At 41.0% G+C, this 21874-nt stretch overlaps 1 protein-coding gene across 2 annotated transcripts in view; it reads left to right on the top strand.

The window, feature by feature from the left end:
• Nucleotides 1-21874, top strand: part of LOC124615659 (V-type proton ATPase 116 kDa subunit a1-like) — a 245611-nt gene that overhangs the window by 156946 nt on the left and 66791 nt on the right. For both annotated transcript variants that reach the window (XM_047143682.1, XM_047143681.1), the window contains exon 10: nt 10742-10975. In XM_047143682.1, coding sequence (XP_046999638.1) covers nt 10742-10975 — 234 coding nt within the window. The remainder of the gene's footprint in view (nt 1-10741; nt 10976-21874) is intronic.

The raw sequence follows: 21874 nt of genomic DNA, 5'->3' as shown, positions 1-21874 counted from the left end.
CTGACAGATGCATCAAGCATCAACGGGAGACTGAATGGTTGCAGGTGACAGAAAACAAACAGTGGTCACTCAAATCGAACACAAAGGCATGGCAGACTTCATGTCAGCCCCACTCCTGGAAGAAGGTTCTGCTTACCAGACTGCGCATTGGACTTAGCCCTTTAACACATGGCTTCCTCCTCCAGTGGGAGGGTCCACCACTCTGTGAAGTTAGTGGCGTGCCACTTTCAGTTCAGCATATTTTGGCAATTTGTGTCCTATATACTGATATTAGGGCTGCCCTCAATCTCGATGGACATCTGCCCACCATCCTCGCAGATACTGATTCCAGTGTTACAAGGGTGGTGAAATTTTGTGAACTGTCTTCCTCATCCCTAAATTGCTGGGGAAGGGAGGCAGACTTAAATACATTATAAACAGCTCCACGTGTGGGAACAGCCTATGTCCCCACCCATGAGATTAGCATGCTGACTTTTCGTCAGGGCACTGATGACCACAATATCAAGTGTCCCTCACCTCAGATCATCACATCACATTGCTCACTGTGCACATATTATTATATTCAAATTACATATAGTGTAGTGAAACATCTTTTGTCAAAAGTATTATTTTATAGCAATAATAGAAATTGGTTGAAGTTTAGAGCCAAGGCAATCACTTCTCAGTGTAGTGCAGTGTCATGTGGTGTTGCAATTGCATGTTTATATCACAGCATCAAATATTTCCACATCAGCCAGCAGAGGTGCTGTTTTGCAATGGCATTGTGCTTATTCTTTGGATGATAAAGTTTGAGAATTGTTCTTGTACAAGAGTGTCATGTTTTGTATGCCAGGCACCTTGATTACAACATGCATGGTAATTGATTGGAAAGCTTCTTATTTATGACTAATCAGGCACTGGTTACCCTAATGCAATTTGAGCACACAATAACACTGGAAGTACAAGACATTTATGCTAGGCATGGAGGGTTAGGTCATCGGAAAGCAATTCGGTGAAGCTCCACGATTTGCAGCAGTCGGGGAGACCATCCATGCTTGTTACACCTGACATGTTGCTGTGAGCTGATGTTTGGGGCATTAAAGGATGCCAGTCATGGAAGACACTCTGAAGACAATGATGAGGTGATTCACATGGGAAGCATTGGCTCTGGCCACCAGAACAAGGACTGGTACCGACAGGGCATACACACCCTTGTTTCACACTGGAGGAAGGCCATTGAATGGGATGGAGATTATGTGGAAAAATAGGGTGTGTAGATAAAACACCATGTAATTCACACTATGTTCAATAAAGAATTGTTGAAGGAAAAAAAATTCCGGTGCCTTTCTTTCTGGGCAACTGTCATAACGTGATGGAATAATTAACTGAGCCTGTACCTCAGTCTCTCAGCTCACTGTATCCTTACCATCCTTCTACATCTGCATCTTCATTCATACTCTGGAAACCACCACGGGGTGCATGGCAGAGGGTATGTCTCATTGTACCAGTTATTAGGGTTTCTTCCTTTTCCATTCTGTATGGAGCACAGGACAAGCAATTGTTTGAATACCTCTGTGCATGCAGTAACTATTATAATCTTATCCTAATGATCCCTAAGTGAGCTATATGCAGGGGGTTGTGATATATTCCTTGAGTCATCATTTAAAGCCAGTTTTTGAAACTTTGTTAACAGACTTTCTTTGGATAGTTTATGTTTATCTCCCATAAGTCCAGTCTCCCATAAGTCCAACCCCTCGTCCAAGTGGTGGGAGATGGGCAACGGCACAAAGTAGGGGACTGCCTATAGGGGCGATGTACAGCGGGGACTTCGTGTGCCCCAGGACCGCTACGGTAGCTGGGAAGGCCCTATGGGAACCCTGAAACGTGACGGCTAACGGGGCTCTGGTGAAGCTGCGATAGGCCTAGCAAGCCAGTAGAGGATAAATCAACTGCTTTTAAAAAGGGAACATGCCTCGGATCACGGAACGGATTTAAAGGAAACCGACCAAGCAATGGAAAAGGATTACGAGATGGTTTACGACTGGGCACCTTAAACATAAGGACTCTAACTGGGAAGTTAGAAGAAATTGTAGAAATGATGGAAAGGAGGAAATAGGACATCTTGGGACTTGCTGAGACTAGGTGGAGAGGAGTTGGTGAAAAACCACTAAGTAAAGGATGTAAACTGTACTGGATAGGGAATGAGAGGGGAAGAAATGGAGTGGCAATAGTGGTCAGAGAGGGTCTGCAGGAGGAGGTGGAAGGTATCAATGATCGAATGATAAAAGCCAGAGTACGAGTGAAAGGAAAAAGCATTGAAATCATCCAAGCATATGCCCCACAGGTGGGGTGTACATAAAAGGAGAAGGAGGAATTTGAAGATGACATGCAAAAGCAGCTAAATGGAGGTAATCAGATTATAATAGGGGACCTCAATGCACATGTTGGCACAGACAGGAAAGGATTCGAGGAGATAATGGGACCAGAGGGCTGGGGGAACCGAAATAGAGAAGGAAAATTGTTGCTGGAATTCTGCAAGAGGAATGGGCTGGCGATCGCAAATTCCTGGTACAAGAAGAGAAGTAGCCACAAAATAACTTGGTACAGTGGAGACTGGTCCCAAACTTCAGTAGTAGACTATGTACTAGTGGATAGGCAGATGATGAGCAGCCTCACAGATGTTAAGGTCATTCCATCTGGGGCCTTAGACAGTGACCATCAGCTGTTGGTAGCCACCCTGAGAGAGAAAAAAGATAGGAGGGCAACAGATATGCAGGAGAAAAGGTTGAAGACATGGATGCTGAAAGAGGATGAACGGAGGACCCAGTACCAGACACTGATCAGGAAGAAGCTGCCAAAGGAAGATCAGAGAACAGTGGAAGAAGAATGGGGAGATTTTAAGAGGGCTCTAGTTGAGGCAGCTGAGACTGTGTGTGGAAGAACTAGCACAAAGAGGAGAAGTAAGGAAATCCCATGGTGGAACAACATATGTAAAGAGGCAGTACTTCGAAAGAACAAAGCCTTCAGAGAATTGTTCCAGACCCGAACAGAGGAAGCTAGGGTAAAATATAAGGAAAGCAAGAAAGCGGCACAGACCATAGTAAGGGCGGAGAAGAAGAAGTGGATGGAAAAATGGACAAGAATGTTAGAAGAGGACAGTGAAGGGAACAAAAAAGTACTTTACACCATGGTAAGAAATAAGAGGAATGACAGAAGCGAGTGCCTGAGGATCATGGATAATAATGGAAGAGTTGTGGAGGAAATGCATGAGCTCAAAAAGATTTGGAAGGAGTACTTTGAAGATCTGTTGAATGCCGCCAAGCGGGTAACAAACAGCGATGGAGAGCCTAAGGCAGCAGACGATTATAATAGTGGGGAAATTGATGATCTAACTTGGAATGAAGTGGAAGAAGCCATAAAGAGGATGAAAGGGGGCAAGGCACCAGGTTGGGACGAAGTAACAGTGGATATGATACGAGCAGCAGGAGAAGTAGGAACCCAGTGGCTATACAGAGTGCTGAGGGTGGTGTGGAAGGAGAACAGAATTCCTGAGGATTGGAAGAAAGGAATTATAGTCCCGATCTTCAAGAAAGGGGATAAAAGGAGATGTGAGAACTACAGAGGAATCACCCTGCTATGCCACTGTGGAAAAATCTATGAAAAGATCCTGGAGAAGAGAATAAGAAGCAGTATTGAAAGTAGACTGCAAGAGGAGCAGTATGGTTTCAGACCGGGAAGATCAACAATGGACCTCATATTTGCGGTAAGGCAACTGCAGGAAAGGCACTACGAGTACGGGAAGGACTTAATCATGGCCTTTTTAGATATTGAGAAGGCGTATGACAGTATCTGTAGGGACAAGCTCTGGGATGTGCTGAACGCAAAAGGGATAGATGAAGAGATAACACGAAAAGTCAGAAAAATGTATGAGGGTAGTGAGAGTTGTCTGAAAGTGGGGAGGGAACGTACTGCATGGTTCAAGCTGGAAAATGGGCTGCGACAGGGAAGTGCACTTTCGCCTTTATTGTTTATTATTGTTATGGGTGAAATCCTACAGCAAGTATCAGATGCAATTGGAGATCATAAAATGAAAGCAGCGCTTTTTGCCGATGACCTGATGTTATGGGGAAATTGCGAGAAGGAGGTGCAAGAGCAGTTAGATGTATGGGAGGCAATGGCAGCACAATATGGAATGCATTTCTCTGCAAAGAAAAGTGAAATAATTGTCACAACAAGGAAGAAGAATAGGCCAAATGTGGATATAACTTGTGGAGGGGAAAAACTACAAGTGGTAGAGAACTTCAAGTACCTGGGAAGCATGATTGAAAGTAAGGGGGAAAACGCAATGGAAATAAATGAAAGGTGCAGAAAAGCAGGGCAGTTCTACAAATGCATTAGGGGGCTTATTTGGAGCAAGGAGGTGCCACAGAAATCCAAGGGAATTATATACCGAACCTACTTTGTCCCCATATTGGCATACGGAAGTGAGACATGGGTAATGCACAAAAGCGACAAAAGTAGAATACAGGCTAGTGAAATGAAGTTCCAGAGGAGCAGGTTGAGTGTAACAAGACGAGACAGATTGTGAAATGTGTATGTGAGGGAAAGACTAAAGGAGGAACCAGTACAGGACAGGATAGAAAAATCAAGACTGCAGTGGTATGGACACATGAAGAGAATGGATGAGGGAAGAATTCCAAAGAGGATGTTTGATCTGCAACTGGAGGGGAAGAGGCCCAGAGGAAGACCAAGAGATAGATGGGTGAAGGGAGTGAAGGAATGTGTGACGAGAAGAGGAGAGAACTGGACGAAGGTGGAAGAGGGGGAATGGTGGAAAGACAGAACACGATGGAGAGGCTTGTGTTCCCGACAGACCCAGCCAGTGGCTGGAAACTGTCCAAAATGATGATGTTTATCTTCAAGAGTCTTCCAGTTCTGTTTCTTCAGTATCTCTTTGGCACTCTGCCATGGATCAAACAAATCTGTGACCATTCATGCTGCCCCTCTCTGCATATGTTCAATATCCCCTGTTAATCCTATTTGGTATGGCTCCCACACACTTGAGCAATATTCTAGAACCAGTTGCACTAGTGATTTGTAAGAATCTCCTATGTAGACTGGTTGCACTTTCCCAGCAATCTACCAATAAACTGAAGTCTACCACTTGCTTTACTCCCAATTGAGGCTAAGTGATCATTCCATTTCATATCTCTACAGAGCATTACACCTAGATATTTGTATGAGTCGGCCAATTTCAGTAGTGACTCATTGATAATATAGTCATACGATACTATGTTTTTTCATTTTGTGAAATGCACAATTTTACGTTTTTGAAAATTTAAAGTAAGTTGGCAATCTTTGCGACACTTTAAAATATTATCAACATCTGACTGAATATTTATGCAGCTTCTTTCAAACAGTACTTCATCATAGACAACTCATCAACTGCAGAAAGTCTGAGGTTACCGTTAATATTGTTTGCAAGGTCATTGATATACGACATGAACAGCAAGGGTCGCAACACACTTCCCGGGGCCAAACCTGAAGTAATTTGTACATCTGATGATGACTCTCCATCCAAGACTGTGTCCTCTCTACCAAGAAGTCCTCAATCCAGTCACAAATTTCATTTGATACCTCATGTGATCATACTTTTGACAATAAGCATAGGCATGGTACTGAATCAAATGCTTTTCAGAAATCAAGAAATACTGTGTCTACCTGACTGCCTTGATCAAAGATTTCAGTATGTCATGTCAGAAAAGTGTGGTTGGCCATGTAATCCAGCATTGTGGTTCATGCAAGTGGAAGCAAGTTTTCTCTATGTGGGGATTACAGTGGATTTCACCAAATTTGTGATCATGGTAAGCCAGCTGGACCATAAATACACCACGGAAATTGAAGACGGGATCACTGCTCCACCTATGATGGATGCTTATGAGATTAATATCTGGTTTGTAGGGCGTCTGCATGGCAAAAGAAATGAATCAGGCAAAGTTTAGCATGAGAAGATATTGGTGACAAGTGACCATCACAATATTTTTGACATTTTTGACACTTTTGGAGTAAGATTGATACTAGTACCATGCCTTATAGTCTTATGCGTACATTTTGGAGTGTCATCTGCCATTTCAAGTGAAAGCTATTATAGCAGGTCAAACAGATGTAGTCTTGGGTGCAGTGGCTGAATTAGCTGATAAAATATTCAATGCAATAATGCCTACACTGGTAAGTGCAGTGACAGCATCAGGTAGCAACGTGTCATTGTCTGTGGTTACACAATTTGATTGCGATGTTCTAGCAGCCAAGGCTGACTTTATCAACTACATCTGCAATGTCTGGGACAAGTAAAGCGTCTATCTATTGGCAGCACAAAAGATCTGGAAACAAAGTGCTTAAATATACTATGCCTTGCACCACCCAAATGCCACTGGCAATCAGATGTAGGCAAGTCAGTCGATTGCCAGGCTGTGTCGCGGCACCTGTTCATAAGTGACTACAAGTCCAGACAAAAATATCTGATGGACACTGGGTTGGATCTATGCATATTTCTGCACATGCAGTTACACAGCAAGTGACCACCAACCACCTTCTGCCTGAACACAAATAATAATGCTAGCATACTAATGTATGGTACACTGTGGATCGAGCTGGATCTCGGATTGCAGTATGACCAGGTGCGGAGCTTTACAATTGTGGAATTGTGGACATGTCAAAATCCATAGTAGGGGTGGCTTTTGTAACCTATTACCAACTGTTAGCAGTTGTGGTGAATGCTCAGCTAGTTGACAGTGTCACCAGCTTAACAACCTCAGGTTTCCGACGAATTGCACCATGTGGCCATGCTGAAGCTTGTATAAGTCATATGCAGTGAGTATTAGGACTTACTGCAGAAATTCCCAGCACTGATGCAACTGCCTGGAACACTGAGTGAGATATATCACAACACTATGCATTATATTAAAACTACCAATAACCCATTGGTACCCAGCTGACCTTGTCATTTGTCCCCAGACCGTCTGCACATAGAAGAAGCTAAGTTTGACAGCATGCTTCAGGTAGGTATTATGTGCCCATTGAACATTCCTTGGTTGTCCCCACATCACTTAGTGCCTAATATGTGTGGTGCATGGCATCCATGCAGGAGTTATTGAGCCATCAATGCCAGAAATGTGCTGGACTGATACCCTTTACCCTTACTACGAGATTATAACTATGTGTTAAGTGATGTGACATTCAGTGTGCTAGACTGTGCCAAGGCATACATTCAGACTCCAGCAGCAGAGGCAGACATACCAAAGATGGCCATAATCACTTCATTTGGTTTATTTGAGAGTTGTTTCACAATATCTGGCCTCCAAAACACTGCATGGAGTTGGTAAAAGTTTATAGATGTGGTATTACAAGGTCTCCCCTTTTGGTTTGAGTATCTGAATGATCTCCTGGTTTTCTTAGCCTCACCAAAACAGCACTGTCAGCTTATAACTATGGTGTTTGAACATTTAGAATAGTAAGACATAGTTTTAAACACTGCCAAATGCATCTTTGGTCAGACACAGATTAAATTCCTGGGGCATAAGATCTCATTGTCAGGTTCACTGCCTTTACCTAAGAAGTTTAAAGCCATCTTGCAAGTCCCACGATCAAGAAACCTTAAAGAACTGCATATTTCCTGATACTTTTCATTTCTATTACCAAGACCTGCCACATGTGGCTGAGTTGCAAGAACCATTAACAGCAGTGCTCACTGGCCCAAAGAGCAAAGGTAAGTGTCAGTTTTGTGGACAGATAACATGATCTCCACTTTCTAGGCAGTTGAGCAGAGCATAGCGGATTATGCACTGCTTGCACACTCTGAGCCGAGTATTAATGGGTGATGAGAGCCAGGTAGAAATATGTGCCACACTACAGCAACTGTGTGGCAGTGGAGCACAGCCTCTAGCTTTCTTCTCCCTCAAGCTGTCACAAACACAACAGAAATGGAGCACTTACGACAGAGAGCTTCTGGATAGCTATGAAGCCATAAAATACTTCCAACCACAACTAGAAGCCAGGGGTTTTACCATTTATACTGATCACAAGCCACTTACATATGCTTTCTGCCAAAACCATATAATTTGTTCATTGTGACAGCACGTTCAATTGGCGTACATACCCCAGTTCAGCATGGATGTATGAGACATTTCTGGGATTGACAACATAGTCACCAACTGTCTTTCTCAGGTCAGCAGCATCTCATGTTCAATTTGACTTTACTCAGCTCACCAAAGCACAATAGACTGACCAAGAGCAGTGGAGTCTGCTTAGAGATATGTCATCAATGTTGAAACCTCAATTAATCCATGTGCATGGAGTCGACATAAAGTTATAGTGTGACATGCCAAATGGTAAACATCAACCTTTGCTACCTACCATATTCTGAAGAGGAGCATCTGACAGCCTACATAATCTGTGTCATCTTGGAGCTTTGACCAACAACTCACTCAGTCTCAAACTGACTCATGTGGCCAGGTTTTCACAAAGACTGCAGAGTGTGCACATAAATGTGCATTAAATGTCAGGACAGCAAGGTCAACTGGCATGTCCACACATCAATCATTGACTTTCCGTGTATGATTGTTCACTTGACACACAGCCATATTGACATGGTAGGCTCATTACTGGCATCAAATGGCCAACAATACTTACTAACAATGATCAACTGATTCACCCACTGGCTAGAAGCAGTGCTGGTAGATAACATTCTAGCAGAGACTTTAGGTTCCACCTTCGTTTCCATCTGATGTCACATTTTAGCTCTTCACTACATGTCTGAGAAGACTGTAGATTCCGATTCAAGTCCAAACTGTTCACCTAGCTTATTAAATTCTGCAACACAGTGCATCATAGAACCACAAGCTACCACCTGGCGGGTAATGGGATGATAGAATGCTGGCACCATTCTCTGAAGGCTGCCCTAATTTGCCACCGCACAGATTGGACCACTGCCCTGCCAATGGTTTTACTTGGCCTGTGGAGTACCTACAAAACCAGATTTAGACACTACAGCAGCCAAGTTGATATATAGTGAAATATAACAGTCACCAGGAGAGATTATGAATGCACATTCACTACAAGCGCCCGGCCATGTCAGTTAATTTATTGTGAGGGCAAGTTTCATGCATTTGTCCTCAGCAAACATCAAGACATGGCATGGCTTCCAGCTATGTACATCAGAACCCAGACAAGTGTAAGTACATCATGATTCATTCTGATGGTGTTAAATGTGCACTGCAACCATGGTACACAGGGCCACACAGGATAATACAATGGGAAGCGCATGTTATCAACATACTTGTTAACAACAGGCCCACTACTGTCTCCCTTGACCGAGTGAAACCTGCATATGTGTTACAAGAAGAGCCACTTACCACTGTACTATAATGCTGGCCTATACCAGTGCCAGCAGAAACAACAGCAGTGGTATCTCCACCAGGCAGCACAAATAGATCTCCTGAACATAAAACAAGATCAGTTCAACATGTCCACTTTCCAGGATGCTTCTGAAAGGATATTCCACTTCCCCTGGAGGGGGCTGATGTAAAAGCCAAGACCACTGCTTCTGTGTAGTGCACCACCATCTGGTATTGTGAGGGTGTTCTTACATCATGCTGTCAAATATTTTGGCACCAGCCACTAGAGGTGCTGTGTTCTGCAACAGCGTTATGCTTATTCTTTGGCTGAATATTGTACCTTCCTTGTAACAAATAGTTACTTAGTTACATGCTGGAGATTAGTTAATGCTTTTAGGGATAACATTACCATAAGGTGGAATTTCTTGAAGTTGTATTCTTCAATGACAAACACTTCCTTGCCCGCATCTCGTGGTCGTGCAGTAGCGTTCTCGCTTCCCACGCCCGGGTTCCCGGGTTCGATTCCCGGCGGGGTCAGGGATTTTCTCTGCCTCGTGATGGCTGGGTGTTGTGTGCTGTCCTTAGGTTAGTTAGGTTTAAGTAGTTCAAGGTTCAAGGGGACTTATGACCACAGCAGTTGAGTCCCATAGTGCTCAGAGCCATTTGAGCCATTTTGAAACACTTCCTTCCTGTATATAATTGAATAAAGTTTGAGAATTGCTCTCATATAAGAGTGTGGCATTTTGTGTGGCAGGCATCATGTTTACAACATGGCTGGTAATTGATCAGATATCTTCTGATTGATGGCTAATCTGACAGAGCAGTATATCTTACCATGGCCCTGGGAGTGTTCATTTGGGCATCTATGTGATTGTCTGTACTTTTACTAGAAAAAGAGCTAGTGCTCAAAAACTACTGTGGATGTGTTTTGTGTCACATGTTCCTGTGCTTTGCATATTAATCCATTTATTGATTTATAGCCCAGTTATAGGACATAAAAATATTAGCAAAGGTATTGAGTATTTTTTGTGCTCAAGTCAGAGGGCCCAGTGAGACCTACATGAGGGCTGTGCTGGCTTTTTAAGGGCCTTTTCCTGGTATATAACTTCTTCTTCTCTTGCGGAAATAGAAAGTCACAGCCTTACATCAAATGACCACATTTGCTCCCTTGTTTTGTTTCTTCATATTTAATTACAATATCTTGGAAAATACAAATCATATTAGTCATACATCTGTTCATAAGGCAGCTGAAAGCTGCTTCAGAAAGTGTGGATATAATTCCTGTTATTCAGTGTTTGTTTTTCTTGGTGAAGTAATGTATTATAGTTCAAAAACAGACTTCAGTTCAGTAATTAATCTTCTTTTTTCAGATTTGGGGCATCTTCTTCGCTGGACGTTACATTATAGTTTTAATGGGAATATTTTCTGTTTATACTGGACTAATATACAATGATATTTTCTCAAAATCAATTAACATCTTTGGTAGCAATTGGAAAGTCTCCTATAATAGTTCAACTCTCAGATCAAATGATGAACTTCAGCTCAATCCAGCAACAGATTATGGTGATAACATATATCCCTTAGGCATGGATCCAGCTTGGCAGGTGAGGTATTACACAACTTACATGCTTTGTATGTGTACAATGCTGATGGTTTCTAAAGGAGTTACCAGAATTTAACAATGTTGCTGTTGTTGCCACTGCTAGTAAAAATAGAGTAATTGATAAAAAATTTAGAGTTTTGAGTTGGACGACAGATCTCTGATTACCATATGCTGAAACAGAAATAAATACAAAATATGATAAAAGATCATGCAAAGGTCTTCCTCTGTAAGAAGACTGTCATGAAGAATTGGAATAATGATACAGATGCTCTTATACAGTGTCACACAATATTAAGTTTATTTTTGAAATTTCTGTTGTGAAAATAAGCCATCAAATATCAAAATTATTTATAGATTTTTCCCAAAACTAGTGTTGTAATTCATGGTGCCAGCACATCTGAACAGCCAGCATCTCTGGCTTCTTCACAGAGAACTTTGAATTAGTTTCCTCTATAACTAATGAATTTTCCTTGATGGGCATAGTTGGATGCTGCTCACTTGACTTTCTGTGGGCAACTGAGGATATTGTTGAGAGACAAATACTGTCTCTAGTTTTAAAAGCTGATGTTAACTGTCAGAGGGTGCCTTGTTAACTAAATGGTTCTCCTCCACCTTTAGTAGAGCATGGGACATAGTAAGTCTGAAACTCAATTTGCTACATGACTGTAATACCATTAAATTTTTAATTTAGGTTAGAGTGACTTACTCCTCTTTTTGCTGACTGCATATGCAGTCAGCTAAACACTATATTGCTAGCACCAAAAAGTATCACTTTGATTAGTACATGCAGTAATCTTTAAAGTTAATGGTGTATACAGTAACTAACCCATTACTGTGGAAATGGTGGTGGATTTTAAAAGCATGATTTGCATTTCATTAAAAAAAAACTGAAATAAAAACTTAAAAAAGATATATAAAATATATTTTCATCATAATAAAAAATGTTGAGTGACAGACAAGTGGAACAAAAAGACTGCTAAACATGCAAGCTTTTGACCAGAAGACCTTCTTCTAAAATAGAAAAGGAAGAAGTCCTTCTGGCAAAAAGCTTACATGTTTAGTAGCCTTTTTGTTGCGTCTGTCTGCGACTCAGCATCTCCATTATATGGTGAGTAGCAATCTACCCTTTTCATAATATTGTCTTTATTTCATCTTGGATTTTCCACTGTTAGAAAAATAATAGGTGGACATATCATGGGACAAAACTTGTGATAGGCTGTAATGCATAATTGTTATTAAAATGTGCTATCTCCAGTATACTACACCTGAAGGGTATTAAAGGAAAAGAATTAAATGCAGTATGGGCGAAGAATATTAATTCTTATATTTCAGCTCTATTTTTGGAGAGAAAATTCTTTTTAAATGCATTCAAAAATTGTTTAACTAAATTTCTCATAGTTCCATAGAATGATTTCTACAACCTTAAAAATATACATAAAATTCGGTTTTAAAGCAAGATTCCTAACCAAACTGATTCTTGTTTCAAAGGCTATCATAATATGTATAAGGTGTAAAACTTTGCTTCTGCTGTTTGCTGATAGGTGGTGACAATGTTAAGTAGCAGTCATAAGAAAAAGATCGCAGACTTCAGGCAGTTAGCTTGCACCTCATTCAACATAACCTCATTCAAAAATTAGTCCATGTGTGTCTGCATCATAAAGTTGTTCTTGATTGAAAATGTCAGTTTAGGAGTCTAATTCTTGTCATTTGTGGGAGGTGTTACTGTTTTGTTTCAATATGAAGAAAACAGCAGCTGAGTCTCATCAAATGCTCTCATGTACATATGATAAGGGCGCTATTAGTGAAAGAACATGTCATGAGCAGTTTCAACACTTCAAGAATGGTGATTTTAACATCATAGACCAACATAGTGGTGGAAGAAACCAACATAGGGGTGGAAGAGAGAATGTTTTCGTAGATGCAGAATTGGAGACATTTTTGAGTGAAGACTCGTGTCAGACTCAAGAAGAATTGGCACAATTAGTGGGAGTGACACAGCAAGCCATTTCAAAACGTCTTAAGGCTATGGGCATGATTCAGAAAGAAGGAACATGGGTTCCGTGTGAGCTGAAACCAAGAGACATTGAACTGTGTTTGTGTGTTTGTGAAGAGTTGCTTCAGAGACAAAAACGGAAGCGATTTCTGCATCGCATTGTGACTGGGGACAAAAATGGGTTCATTATGATAACCCTAAGTGCAAAAAATCCTGGGGATATCCCGGCCATGCTTCCACGTTGATGGCCAAACCAAATATTCACGGCTCCAAGATCATGCTCTGCATTTGGTGGGACCAGCTCAGTGTCGTGTACTATGAAGTGTTAAAACCAAGTGAAACAATCCCAGGTGCTCATTATTGAATGCCATTAATGAGTTGAGCAGAGCATTAAAGGACAAACAGCCACAATACAACAAGAGGCACTATAAAGTGATTTTGCAGTGTGACATTGCTCGACCCCACATTGCAAAAGAGGTCAAAATTTATTTGGAAACATTAAAATGGGAAGTCCTACCCCCCCCCCCCCCCCCCCCCCCCGACATATTATCCAGACATTGCTCCCTCTGACTATTACCTGTTTAGATCAATGGCGCATGGCCTGGTTGACCAACACTTCCGATCTCATGAAGAAGTCACAAATTGGATAGATTCGTGGATGACTTCAAAAGATGAACAATTTTTTCGATATGGGATTCGTACACTGCCCAAAAGAGGGGAGAAAGTAGTGGCCAGCAATGAAAAATACTTTGAATACATGTGTAACCAATTTGTTTCATTAAAACCTCAAAATACTTTGAATACATGTGTAACCAATTTATTTCATTAAAGCCTCAAATGTTGGTGAAAAATGGCGGAAGCAAAGTTGCACACCTTGTAATAAAATACAAATGCAATTTTCCAAAGATCATATGAAGTATTGCGGACAGTCCCAAGTAAAGACACTGGAGTGTATGTCAGAAAACAACGCCGAAGAAGGGAAAATAATGATGAAAAAAATAAAATGGATGATGTGAAGTAATACGGTGAAATTTGATAAAATAATAAGAGATCAAACGTGGTAACAGAAGAGGTTAGTGCATATACTAATACTGGCCACAAGTAGCTCTGATGTAACACTGTGCCATTAACTTGTTTCTAGCTTGAGTTGAATCATTCCTTCTGGCTTCATTTTATTCATTATTGTAATCTGTTAAATACAGAGATTTACATTTGAGCACTTTGTACAATAAGTTTGTATAGCAATTTGCAAGCATATTTCACCGTTCATCATGTCACACATGTCATGATTATAGATTTGACAGGATATTTATTATGATGATTTTTACTTGCTTGGATTATAATGATCTAGTGAACATTGTTTTGCAAGTATTTGGAACACAGTCTTGGCAATTAAGGACACAGCAGTATCACATGTTGAGAGATGTAAGAAAAGGAACATTGCCAATGTCTCAGAGAACTTCCTGAAGTTGGCACATTCTTGAATAGCTACTAAAATCTGCTGCTCTAATCATTTAGAAGGTTCTGTTTAAAGGTTTTAGTTATTTTTAGTGTGATTACAGTTTTAGAATACAGTGATGAGACAAAACATTATGACCACTGTCCACCATGATGTTGAATGCCACCTAGTGACATTGCAGGCATTTGATGTAATGACAGAAGAATGTGAGCAGAGCAGACACAGCCAGAGGCTCACCCTAGCAGAGATAAGGGCTGAAAATGGGGAAATCCATTAAGATACATGACTTTCACAAAGGGCAAATTATTATTATGTAGAGCCTGTGAATGAGTAACGAAAACAGCAAAGCTGGACAGATGTTCATGTGCTACTGTCATGAGCATCTATGGCTCTGTAAAGTTGGATAGATGGTGGTCTGTGGTATCTCTTCTGAAGGAGCACAATGCTGGCACACGCACAAGTATTTTGGAGCCCATTGTTCATCGTGCCTTGTTGAACACAGAGCTCTGCAGCACACCACCCCTATGTGTTCACACATTGACCCAATAACATTGTAAATTACTGTTGCAGTGGGCATGAGATCATCAGGATTCGACAGTGAATCAGTGAAAATGTGTCAGCTCTTCAGATGAGTCATATTTTTGCTACACTAGGTCGATGATTGTCAAATGCCATCATTGAGGTGAATGGTGATTCGAAATATTCAGCATACCACAGATGCAGGCTGGTGGGAGCAGTATTATGCTATGGGAGTCATTCTCCTGTGCTTGCATGGGACCTGTGATAGTAATCAAAGACATGGTGACAATTCTGAACCACCTGCATCCCTTCATGCTAGATTTCTTCCCAAATGGCGATGTCATCTTTCAGCAATATAATTGTTCATGTCTTGGAACCATGCTGCAGTGGTTTGACCATTGAGCAGTGTTATAGTGGACTCATGTTGATCACTTGGTGACCAAATTTGCCTGATGTAACTGCTATGGAACCCATCTGGGTCGCTATTGGGTGCCATAACCACATACACAAATCAGTAGATTGTTACTTACGTGAATTACATGACCCATGACATCTAATGCCACTTACCTCCACAAACCTACCAACAAACTGCTGGATCCCTGATATGCAGACTCACTCATGCATTTTGTTCCAAAGCTGGATGAACGTGCTATTAAACAGGTGTTCATAATGTTTTGGCTCATCAGTGTATAAGTATGTAACTAGAAGTGTGCTTGTTAAGCAGTGAGAAAAGGAAGGTTGCTATATGCATCAATAACTATCAACCAATGGGTGTCCCAGAAAGGACCTGCAAAATCAATATGAAAGCACTGCCAAGCCACAGTATGAGTTGGCCACGCAAAGAAACATTGGCAGGAAGAAGAATGATGCTCCACACAAGGGTGACAATTAGCAAGCAAATTCTCAATTTGTTTATCAATGCCGACCCAATTGCAGTGATGACACGCTAATTGCTTCATCCACACTATATTCCAATGACCAGTGTGCAATAAGCAGAGGATTTCCGACTGCAATGAATGAGTTACAACCACACGAGACTGTCATTGTCAGTTTGTAACATAATAACACCGTGGTGTACAGACAAGTTGTGACATTGCGCAAAGTAACATCAAACAAGGGGATCACTAATCTGCCTAGCAAATGGAGGCCATTGAGTATGAATATACTTAAAGAATCTGCAAAGAAGCATCGACGGCTGTCACGGAAGCAATGCGATGAAAATCCACTGGAAAACCATCAGCTAATTCCTTATCCAGTGAATCGATAAACATGCACGATAATTCAGAAGAATCAAACTCATCATCAGGACTGATAGGTAGATGAGACAAAGCATCGGCATTGCCATGCTGGGCTGTAGTCCAAAACAAAATTTCGTAATTGCAGTTAGATAAAAACAAAGACCAACATTGCAACTTTTGTGCAGTACAGGCTGGAACTGACTTTGACAGCTGAAACAATGACATCAAAGGCTTATGTTCGGTGCCAAATAAAACTTGCAACTGTATAAAAATCATGAAACTTTGTCACTCCATAGACAATAGCTAAAGCTTCTTTCTCAATTTGAGAATAGGTTTGCTGGGCAGAGTTGAGCAACTTAGATGCAAAAACAACTGGGCAATCGACAAATGAATGCAGTGTGAGAGATTCAGCTCGATGTCATGAGAAGACACAGCGACAGCCAAAACAACTGGTTTGGAGGGATCAAACAGCAATCACTCAACAAAGCAGATTTGAGCTTGTGGAAAGCAGCGTCACATTCTGAAGACCAAACAAAAGGAATGTTCTTATGCCTAAGGCAATGCAAAGGCACTGCAATCTGCACTGCATTTGGTACAAACTGAACATAATATGTAATTTTGCCCAACACAGACTGAAGTTCTTTCAAGTTCCTGGGTGCTGGCATGTCTCTAATTGCACGGAGATGTGACGGTGAGCGGTGGATATCCTGTCTGTTAATCATATGTCCTAAATACTGAATCTCAGTTTGAAAAACATTTGCACTTGTCTCTCTTACACTTGAGTCCTGCCTGCAAAAGTACAGTAAATAAGGCATGCAAATTCTGCAAATGTTCGTCAGGGGTGTGACCTGATACCACAATAGCATCAAGATAATTGGAACAACCAAGGATAGTGGCACACAACTGCTGCAAGTAAGACTAAAAAATAGCAGGAGCCGAAGCACAACCAAACGGAAGGCAGTGAAGCTTGAACAATCCAAGGTGGGTGTTGACCACAAAATAGTGCTGTGACTTTTCATTGAGCATAATTTGAAAGTATGCGTCCCGCAAGTCAATCGTGGAAAATAATTTTCCCCCACCAAGCTTATCAAAAATGTCTTCAGAATGCGGTAAGGAAAACATAGCGACCACCGTCTGGGGATTGACCATAGACTTAAAGTCAGCACAAATACAGAGACGACTGTTTGGTTTCCTCACATACACACTATAGGCGAAGCCCATTGCGAAGCAGAAACAGGTTCAATGACACCACTGTCTTGCAAATGCTTAAGTTCAGCAGCTACGGTGTCGTGCACTGCGTGCGGTACCGGGCGTATGCACTGGAAAATAGTCATGGCATTGTCTTTAACTACAACATGCGCTGCAAAGTCTGTGGCTCAACCAAGGCCATCAGAAAAGAGTTCAGCAAAATCATCGCATAGTGTGGCAATACTGTCTGCATGATCACTAGCGTTGTGGCAAAGTACATTGCCCTGTATTGTGAGGCCAGAAAGTTTAAATGCGTCCATGCCAAAAATGTTCATAGCATCACTAGAGTGGAGCACACGGAAAGACAGTGTTTTCGTCATTGCACTATACATGGCTTGCAAACTACACATTTTGAGCTCTGAGATTTCTTGTCCAGTAAATGCAGTCAGCGTGGAATGTGAACGATGAAGCGGGGGTGAGCCAAGCAAGTCATATGTTGATCTGTTGAGTAAAGAAGCAGACACACCAGTGTCCAGCTGCATGCAAACAGAACGTCCACAATTGTTCAAAGTTACAAAAAGTTTCCTCGCATTGCGCTGAATGTGAGAGGAAGTGTCTGGCAAAACTTGTTTATTCACACAATGAGCTGTAGAAGCACATAAAGCAGTAAAGCAGAAGGCCTTGAAAAAATGGCATTGATCTCCATAGGCTGATGATGTTAATCATAATCATGGCAGTTTCCATTGCGGTGACGCCCATAAAAGTCATGCAAATGGTAAACAGGCTGTGAATTAGAGTTCTCTTACTACACATAGCTTGCCCATGTCCTTTCTTATTACAAAAATAACACTGTGCTTGACAGGATGGGCAGCTGTCCCGTGGATGGGCACAAAAACAGTTCAGACATGATTTCAGTTTCTTAGTGGATGCCTGGGTGGAAAATTGTTGACTTGCCCAGAAGGGTGTGGTGCGGCGCTCTGTGTTGGGGCCAGGCGGGAGGGCACGTGTTGTGCTGCGCTAACAGTACACACACCTGGTGTCACGTTGAACGTGTAAGTAGCCATATCTAATGTATCTTGTCTGTCTAGCAAGTCCACTACTTCCTGCAAAGACGAGTTTTTAAATCTTTAAAGATTTGCTCATGGATGCGGTGGTCCTCCTCATTCTGCGTAATAGTATCTCTAATTATGATATCTGCATAGGAGAGTCCATATGAGCAATTAAAGTCACAATCAGATGTTAGTCCCTGAAGGTCTGCTAACCAAGATTTATTGGACTGAGTAGGACCACGCCGGAGACGAAAAAATTTGTAGCGTGCAGCTACCACATTTACACTGTCATGGAAGTGGGAGGTCAATGCATCAATCACTTCTGTGTAAGTTTTAGTCTCTGGATAGGCGGTGGGGAACAATTTTACGAGCAAATGGTATGACACTACACCCGCATTGGCAATGAAGAAGGCAAGCCGCTCTGTACCTGGTATGTTGTATGTGGCGAAGTGTGCCTCAAGCTGGGTGATGTATTCTGGCCAGTGTTCAATGTCCAAACTGAAGGCATGAAATGGCGGCACTGTAGGCGTCGTCTGTGGTACAGGTGGGGGTATCGGAGGCATTGTAGTAGCTGCAGTTTGCAGTGTGACCAGTCCATTTACAGCAGCAAGCAGCTGTGTCATTTGCTGAGCCTGAAACTGTACAAGATTGGACAGCCTGTTCCTGTGATGAAGCCATCATTGACACAAAATAATGCCTTATAGTGAAGGGTGGAAGCACTCACGCTCTTGGAGAGAGAGAGAGAGAAAAAAAAAAAAAAGGTAGGAGGAGAAAAAGTGATCCTCGTTGTCATTTCTTTTGTATCCCGCCTGGAAGGCGGCGTGTGGGTCTGGTACTGTAATCTGCAAAATAGGCCAAATGGTTCAAAATGGTTCAAATGGTTCTGAGCACTATGGGACTTAACATCTTAGATCATCAGTCCCCTAGAACTTAGAACTACTTAAACCTAACTAACCTAAGGACATCACACACATACAAGCCAGAGGCAGGATTCGAACCTGCGACCATGGCGGTCGCGTGTTTCCGGACTGAAGCAATAGGCCAAATGAAGAAGCAGGTGAGGTAAAGCACTTTGGTACTGTGTGTACAGTAAAAGCACATTTAGTATAGGCAAAAACAAGTTAATAAGTGGTTACATAACTTTGTGATGGTGAGCACATAGGTGCAAAGCCATATTCCAGTTGTAAGTAGTACAAAGTCTCGATAGCGAGCCAACACCCTCTAAAGTTCAGATGATGTATCCAGGCCATCCGCTGTTGATGAAATGGGCAGAAAGCAGAGTGGCGCTTGTTGAGCTCCTCAGCATCAACTGGAGGGCGCTGTGGTTGGTGCAGTGCCAACCTACGAGCGTGCACCTACGCTTTTGTCATCAGAACTATTGAGACCACAACTACCAATCTTGAGAACAGAATAAAAAATTTGGAGGCATTATTTTTCACCATGCCCTCACAGCACCTACCTTCAAGAGTATGCCAATTGAGATTTTTCAACATTTCCTCGATGCTCTCCCATGAGTCAAACAGACCTTCATCCATTCATGCTGTTCTCCTTTATATATGTTCAATTTGCTGTATTTGTTCTATTTGGTATGAGTTACACATTCTAAGATAGGATGCACAAAGGATTTGTAAGCAGTCTCATATATAAACTGAATTTTCAAAGGATGCTGCCAATGAATCAAAGTCTACCATTTACTTGCTTACAAATGAGCTTACATTATCATTCCATTTCATGTACCTACAAGTTGTTACTCTCAGGTATTTGTGTGAGTTTATTGATCCTAATTGTGAATAACTAATAATGTCTTCTAGGATAAAATGTTTTTCATTTTGTGGAGTACATAATATTACGTTTCTGCACGTTGAAAGTAAGTTACCAGTCTTTGCACTACTTTGGAATCTTATTAAAATCTGATTGTATTTCATTAGAAATACTCGCATCATCTACAAAAAGTCTGACATTGCTGTTACTATTGTCTGCCAGGTCACTAATGTACAACATGAACAACAAAGCTCTCAACAACACACTCACCTGGGACACACCAGAAGTTAGTTTACTTCTGTCAATTACTCTTATTCAGTATAACATGCTGGCTCCTGTTTACCAAGAAATCCACAATGCAGTCACACATTTTATTTTATGCCTCATGTAATCATACTTTGGTAAAAAAAAAAGTGTTGTGCTGAGTCAAATGGTTTTCAGAACTGCACCAACTTAATTTCCTTGATCTGTGTCTTCACTATGTCATGCAACAAATGCACAGATTGGGTTTCATATGATCGGTGAGTTTTCATTGACCATATTCAGGTTTGTTTTCTTATTTACTTGTGTGCATAACCTTTCTTGTTCTGGATTGTCCTCACTATTTTCTTGTGGCTTGCAAAAACTACATAGTGCTCTTCAATAATCTATAGTAGAACTATATTGAAGAAGTTGTTGTGCACAAAACTTGTTCCTTTCACAGATTTCTCACTTTCTGTTTGTGGCTATTGAACTTTACTTTTTCAGGTTTTCCAAAAGGGTCAAACTGTCATGTGGAAATTTTAGTGTGCTCAGTTCAGTTTTTCCTTTGTATGGTTTCATGCTATCCCTTTTCAGAGCACCAATTATAAACTGTAAATTAGTTGCGCATTTGTTAATTTTGTCCTTACAGTTATCATTATCTTTTTTTTCCTTTTTCCCTGAAAGGTTCACATTTTTTTGTGGAGGGACAGCCACTTAAATTTTATCCTTACTGCCATCATTAATGTCATGTATTAGTTTACAAAAGTTGAGTTTCACATTAAGAACAAAATACTGTATCACAGGCCCTAACAGTTATTAATTTTTGTGTCATTTCAGCGTACAGGATTTTATTAATTGTGTATAATTTACCTGAGACATTTTTTATGAACAGTTATGTACATGTATAGTGAACTTGAACTAATCTAGACTTAACTTCTGCAGCAATAATCAGGTCGTGAAACCATCTTCTTTTGTCAAATAATTTCCTTAGTCAACCAATTTAGGACAAACAAGTTGCATTTACTAATGAAGATATTATCATGCATATGCAATTTATCTGGAAATTGGGGTTCTGGATTTGGAAAGTCCCATTGACACTTAATAGAAAGAGATTCATTATATATAAGACTACATCATATAGGGTATAATAGCTGTTTTCCTTTAGTAGCAAGTAGTACACTCATATTATAAAGTGTGGTAATAGTAGTAATATGGTGTTATCAGTTGAGATTTCTAGAAGCGCAATATTTAACTTACAAGAAATCAAGAATATACATCAGCACTATATTGGAGGGGAAAATGATACAAGAATAGCCACCACAAAGCTCAAAAAATTAATTCTCCCCTTTTTAAAAAAGTGGCTGATAGGAAATAGGAAAAGGTAGTGAAAAGACACAGATGTGATGAAAAAAAAGAAAGATTGAAGTGATAGATGGTTAGTGAGGTGAAA

Source organism: Schistocerca americana, chromosome 5 (assembly GCF_021461395.2).
Source record: "Schistocerca americana isolate TAMUIC-IGC-003095 chromosome 5, iqSchAmer2.1, whole genome shotgun sequence".
NCBI lineage: Eukaryota > Metazoa > Arthropoda > Insecta > Orthoptera > Acrididae > Schistocerca > Schistocerca americana.
This window is presented reverse-complemented; position numbering and strand designations above follow the sequence as displayed.